General features: G+C 43.7%; 1 protein-coding gene across 1 annotated transcript; it reads left to right on the plus strand.

The window, feature by feature from the left end:
- Positions 1–216: 216 nt before the first annotated feature.
- Positions 217–5,478, plus strand: fancf (FA complementation group F). The gene has a single exon (XM_048545602.2). The coding sequence runs from the start codon at positions 399–401 to the stop codon at positions 1,479–1,481; it is 1,083 nt and encodes a 360-aa protein (XP_048401559.1). The 5' UTR covers positions 217–398; the 3' UTR covers positions 1,482–5,478.
- The last annotated feature ends 1,137 nt before the right edge of the window (positions 5,479–6,615 follow it).

Below are 6,615 nucleotides of genomic sequence, written 5' to 3' on the forward strand. Positions count from 1 at the left end.
GTTCCTTTCCAATTAGGCTTTCTGAGTTCTCACAGGTCAGCAGCATCAATTGGTATGTCACAGAGTGATGCCAACAGCTTGGGTTCAGCTTTTGCACTGGCAAAGGTACCAGAAAGCGTTCTCCTCCTCAGCTTCTTCCCTCGCCTTGGGCTAAGTTCGCCACAGGGCCTCTTTCTTTCCATCTCTCTCTGATAGAGAAGTACTCCTATCATTCTAGCTACTTTACTACGTGGCCACCATCGCGCCGTCCATCAGAAGAAACATGTGACCGTGTGAGTGAGGGCCGGAAGTGTCATGTGAACGGGAGGGCGGGAAGCGCGCGCGGTTTGAAAGTCCCGCCCGCGAGCGATGGAACAACGGTCACTGAGTGATTTTAACGGCCGGGTCGGTCCCGGACCATGGAGACGGTGCTTGAGTACCTGAGCCGGTTCGCTGAGGTGCTGGCGGTGGCGCACAGTCCATGGGCCGCCGACTGGGACGATGCGGAGGTAGGCCGGGCTTTCCAGTGGGCCAGTTACCTGGAGCAGCTGAGCCGGCGCTTAGAAGGGGCGGGGAGCGTGGAGGCCCGGGCCGCCCTCCGGCAGCGGCTGCAGGAGCAGCGACGCCTGAGGCCGAGGGCTCCGCCTGAACTGCCGCGGTACCGGGACCTACTCTTGGAGGAGCTGGGCCGCGGCGGCGAGCTGCTGTCCGAGGCGCTGCTGCACAACCCGGCCGCCTCCGCGTCCGCTTTCCACCGGGCCGCCTCCTGGTACCGATCGGCGGGGTCAGGAAGGACAGGCGGCGGAGGGCCGGAGGCCCTCTCGGCGTCGCTGGGGCGGGCCGTCAGGGTGAAGGCGGCCACTTGGTTGCTGCGGCGAGCCTGGGGTTCGGAGCCCCCGAGAGGAAGCGTCGATGTCGTTTCGGAGACGGGAGGCCAGATTCTGCGCGAGCGGCTGGAGGAGCGCCTCAAGGTGCAGGGGCGAGAGTTACCGGAGGGGCAGGCGGCGGCCTACGAGGAGCTTCTGCAACGGGCTGTCCCCGGTGGCGACGGTGAGGAAGAACCCGGTTCTTTCCAGCCGCTCGCCGCCTTGTTGCTAGAGACGACTGAAGGGAATGATGGCAGCGAGGCGCGGGCCCGGGCCCTGGGCTGGTTGCTAGGAGACGGGCGCGCGCTCGCCACCCTCTGCCGCGCGCTCCCGTGTAGCCAGCTCGCCGCCCTGACCGCCCGCCGCCCGGCGTTCGGCCGGCGCTACCTGCGCCTCCTGCAGCGTTGGGGTTGGGCCCTGCGTTATGACGCGGCCCGGGCTGAGTGGGCGCCTCCTTGTGCCGAGGAGCCGAGCTGGTGCCGGCTACTGGAGCACTTCGCCGCCCTCTGGCAGGGCCCTCCACCAGTCAGGGAGGCCGCCGAAAGCCAGCTGCGCAGCCTTAAGGCAGCGGACGGTGACTTCGAAGTGCCGGGTGTCAGTGTCTGGACCGACCTATTGCTGGCGTTGACCCGGTGATGCCGTCTTCTGGATCGCCAGCATAGATGGGAATCTAAAATTTAACACTGGAGCAGCTCCACAGGTCTGACAGCACTCGTACGAAAAGAAAAGAGCATTTGTTAACCTTTGAACTGTTAAAACATAAATAACAAGACTACTCGGCCCCTTCGAATCTTCTGCGATTCAATAAAATAACGGTTGAGCTGATTTTTTTTAATCCCCGATTATCTTACATCCCCTTGATGAGCAAGAGACCAATGACCAAAGCATTGCAAAATAACATCTTTAACAGTAAGACAACAAGTTGTAGAGCTGGATGAACACAGCAGGCCAAGCATCATGTAAAAGCAGGAAAGCTGACGTTTCGGGCCTAGACCCTTCCGAAACATCAGCTTTCCTGCTCCTATGATGCTGCTTGGCTGCTGTGTTCATTCAGCTCTACGCCTTGTTATCTCAGATTCTCCAGCATCTGCAGTTCCTACTATCTCTAAAACATTGTTTAAAAGTGAACCCATCTAACTTGCACTTCATTGGGATATGCTTGGGTATTGGCTTGGCGGATGGTGCCATAATCTTTGTAACAAAAACAGAAGCGCAGGAGCAACTCAATAGATCTTTTGGTTTCTCTCTCCACAAATGCCAAGTTGCGATCTCCTATCTCGTGTTTGTCTTTTGAAATGTCTGCTATTCTTATCAAAACAGTTTGAATCGTGATGCCAAGGTTTTGTGTGCAATTTACCATGCCTCTCCTCCTCCTGCTGTTTTGGCAAGTGTATGAAGTAAACTGACATACTTTTTTTTCCATAAACATTGACCAAGTTAGTTTGCTCACTGTCACATACAACAACATTGGAGATGTGTGCATGTTCTATAATTTGAATTTTAGTTCTTGGCTGTTAGTTTTTCTGAGGGAGATGATGTGGAGATTTTTGACTGGAAATGAGTTGTATTGAAACCTTATTTGAATCTGGAACACTGATTAAAATATACACAAAGGTATTGTAGACCAAGGCAGTAAGTGTAGTCCCTCGTTTATGACAGTATGGTGAATATATATGCAGCCTTGAAAATTCCTATTTGAAAAGGAGGCCTCATAGGATTAAGTAAAGTGATAATTGCACTTTCCCATTCACCAGATGGAATACAAACCAGATTTAAGATTTCAAGTAATCAGCCAAGTATCTATGGTACTTTGAAAAGAGCCAATAAAATGTTGGAAGGTTTTAATTCACATTTTGTATTGTAAACGACAATACTGCTATTTTAAATGTACCGTTTAAAGTTGACCACTTCCATCTGATGTGTTCCCATGTATAAGATGCTGGTGATGTCGCCATAGGGCTGTTCTCATCAGTGAGATGACTGATAGTGAATCTAGCAAATTTGATTTTAAGATTTCAAGGTTTGCGTTTCACTGGCTAACTCGGCATTTATTATTGCTGTCGTCTTTGACAATATAATGCTGACTGTTTTCAGCAGCCTGTGCCAAATCGAATATCACATTCTTCAGGTCTCTTCCAGCATGCCCCTGGAAATATTTTTAATCATCCTGGTGTAAGATTTTTGTTTAGTAATATTGAGCTTAAATTGTCACTGACCATCCTAGATGCAATTCCAGACAAGCTCCAAGATCACTTTACGTTTTTTCCAACTTACATTGTTACTGATTACATGTTGGTGCTTCTACAACAGAAATACAATTGGGAGCATAGCCTCCCCATCCTATACTACCATCCGAAGCTTATTTGTTTGCCATTTCCTAATTAATACATGCATATATATAAAGGTGTGTCCAGTGTTTTACAAACCTTTTTTATTGAAAGATACAGTGCATTAAGGTTTTCCCACTATAACTTTGTGAAGCCTTATTCTCAAGTTTAAAATGAGGTATTGAAAAAGATCAAATTAACCAGGCATCATCAGGTAAATAGACACTGCATGGTTTGCAGCTGTTGAAGATTGATCACTGCCATCTTATGTGCAATTGGGGAGGAACAATAATTGCTGGCAGGACAAACAGTACCCACGTTCTATGAATTGTTTTGTTTTAATTTTAAAATGCAGATTTTAGCTTTGTCATTAGATTTCAAAATGCTTGAAGTTAAACTTTAGCTTTATCTCTTGGTTTGAATTTTTGCTTCCCTAATTAAAACCAGATTTTTTTTGGATCTTTTGGAAGCCCTACTGAAACAATATAACAGCAAAAAAGTTATTCGAATTGTTGCTGTCATTTTTTGTGTAGAATTTACAGCTCAATATTCTGAACCAACTGATCGATGGTCTTTATACTGAATTAAATTGTTCTCCACTCTCTCTAATTCCAGTAACAGTACCTAGTATTTACTTCTCCCTCACATACTTGTTTGACTCCCTTGGATCTGTCTATTTATACCTATCCATACTCAAAATGGCAGCATACTCCAGTTTCTAACTAATACCTAAATTTTTTATTCGGTCTCATGGTGACCTCCAGCTCGGATGCCATGTTTTGGGTTCGGCTACCAGGGAAAACATTTTTATCTAAGTGTACTATGAAGACTTTTCATGATTTCACATCTGAGATTTTTTTTTGTACAGAAAAGTGCTCCAACTTGTTCATAGTGTGCCTACAACTTAGATAATGATAGCCAAAATGCAGCCATTCAGAAAAAGCAGCTATGAGACAATTTCCACGGCTGACTCTTTTCCTTTAGTAGATGTAAGAGTGCCAGGATGGACGCCAAGTTAGTATGAACTTTCTGTAATAATTCACCAATCCAAGGAAAGATATAAGCTCCAGGACAGACATAAGAGCTGGGGCACCTTGGATCATCCTTATTTTATCTTCCAACTTGTGTAACCCAACTTGTTGACTCTGTTGCCCAAGTAGGTCACTCAGGGTGCCTGGAACACACAGTTTTCCCTTCTAAGGTGTATGCCTCCCTGGGAGAAATGTCTAGGGCTATATCTAAGTTCATTAAGTGTGCTTTTATAGGTCTTCCCTATTTTTTAAATTTTTTTTACTGTGTTTTATATTATGTACAATTTTCTGACCTTCCAACTATCTTTGTACAATGGTACTTTTTTTTTTCTTTGAACTTGATACTAACTTTTTCACTTTTTTAAATTAATCATCTTTAGTGGATTTATCTCTTATTCACTGGGCTGTATCTATTCTGGGCTTCCTAGAATATACAATTAATTGATTACTTTTTCTTGTTTCCTGACCTTCCTAAATGTTATATGCTCAGCAATATTTAACTACCAGTCCAGGTCATACAACAGTTATATCTGTGTCACTTATTGCATAATCTCATGAAATAAACAATCTAAGTGCAAGTCCTTCCATCTTCATCCAGTATTAAAGTTGTATCCAACATTTTCCTTCCTGGTTCAGCAATGCTTGTTGGGAACAGAACACCTGATTTGCTATTGGGTCTGTGTACAAGTTAAACACAATAATTATTTTCAACAGCGATGGTATTAGTGTAGCTGCATCAATGAGCTCTATGCACCCAGGCTGACATGCGCAGAACTACTTGAGGCAACTTGAAAAATCAAACGCAGCAAAGATTCCTAAACCACAAATAAACATAAATGTTGTGGCTTCCTAAGTACTGGCAGATGGTGACAATATTATTGTTTTAAGAGGTATTTCTTGTCCTTTTCTCATGAAGAAAGTTTGAAATAGAGCTGCTGAATGGTCTGCTCAAATCCAATAAAATAAACAGTTTATGAAACCTTATGTTTTTTTTAAAAGCTGGAGGAATAGAAACAGCCTGAATGGGTAGGGTCAAGATTCTACAGAACTGGGGTTTTTAATTTTGGCTTTTTGCAGTTGCAGGGGTCTTCAAGCTGGATGTGAAAACTCTTATTCCTTTCTCTGTTACAGGAAAAGCTGGAATTCTCTTCCTGCTACTAAAATTGAACATGAGACAACCTATTTTACTGAATTTTCCCATTGCCAATGGTACATTTATAGGATGTTACTATATTGAAACAGTTATTTAGTAATTAATATTGTTAAGCATTTCAATAAAATTATACCAATCCTTTTATTTTTATTTCATCTGTATTTTACCTGTGGGTGTGCTTTGCTTAAAGGCAATAGTTTGATCAATGAAATTGCATCTGGAAAACAGCACCCTACATTTACCTTTAAAATAAGAAAAAGGTAAGGCCTAGACTATCATCTTATTTATATTTTAAGAAGATTTGGTCTTGTCAATAACACCACCTCGAAGGGGCCCCTCAATAAGCAACACAACTGGGTATCATGAAAAAATTTTGAATATTAGCAGCAAATTGTCCAGAGTCTTGTTTATTGTCAAATAGCGTTATCATTCTTGGAACGGAATTCCAGCCTAGCAACCAGAAAAAGGATTAATTCCTCAGCAAAGCTACTATTCCACTGGACTTCCTGCGTTATCTTTGCCAACTGTCAAAACAGTCGCTACTGGCACTCTTCTCAACTGTAATCAAGAATGATCACAATCCCAGATCTGCTATAGTGTGATGATATTAAGCCTTTCAAAGCTAGGAAACTAGCAGATAATTCTGAAAGGTACAGCCCATTTCATTGCTTTCACCACCTGAGAGTTCCTGGAGCTGCTTAGTCTTTTAAGAATTAGCACTTTTACAATTCATCCCTCCCACATCTGCAAGTTAACTTTAACTTTAGCCTTCAATACAGTTGCTGTGAACAAGTTTTTACTATCATTGCAAACACGAAGCTGGTTTTCTTGGTAAGCTCAAGACTAGACCCCATTCCATTGATCTTTCCTCAGTTTACAATATTTGTGGAAATATGGGCTAGTGCTTAAACTGTCCAAGCTGTGGCACCATGACAAATGTTTCTTGCTGCTATGGTCAATTTTGAACAACAAAAGGACAAAGACTTCCCTCGGAGTCAAGATCAGCATTTCCAAGATTTTTCAACATTAACACTTTCAGAAACACTGTCTGATACAACATCTCCCCACAATTAACTTTAATGCATTCATGTGACAATTACATTTACCATATTCCATCTCTCCTGCAAATCAAGGAGTATGGAGGTTTCACTATTCTTCAGTACCATGTTTTCTTGGAAGATTTGATCTTTGACATGAGGCCTGCTGATCTGTGACCCTGTGAGGCCTTAGATGCCCTTTTGCAGAGGATGTTCCTGCTG

The sequence above is a fragment of the Stegostoma tigrinum genome, chromosome 17 (genome assembly GCF_030684315.1).
Source record: "Stegostoma tigrinum isolate sSteTig4 chromosome 17, sSteTig4.hap1, whole genome shotgun sequence".
In the NCBI taxonomy this organism is placed as follows: domain Eukaryota; kingdom Metazoa; phylum Chordata; class Chondrichthyes; order Orectolobiformes; family Stegostomatidae; genus Stegostoma; species Stegostoma tigrinum.

Excerpts from the sequence above, each read along its gene's own strand:
- fancf (XM_048545602.2), top strand. The coding sequence starts at position 399 with ATGGAGACGGTGCTTGAGTACCTGAGCCGGTTCGCTGAGGTGCTGGCG.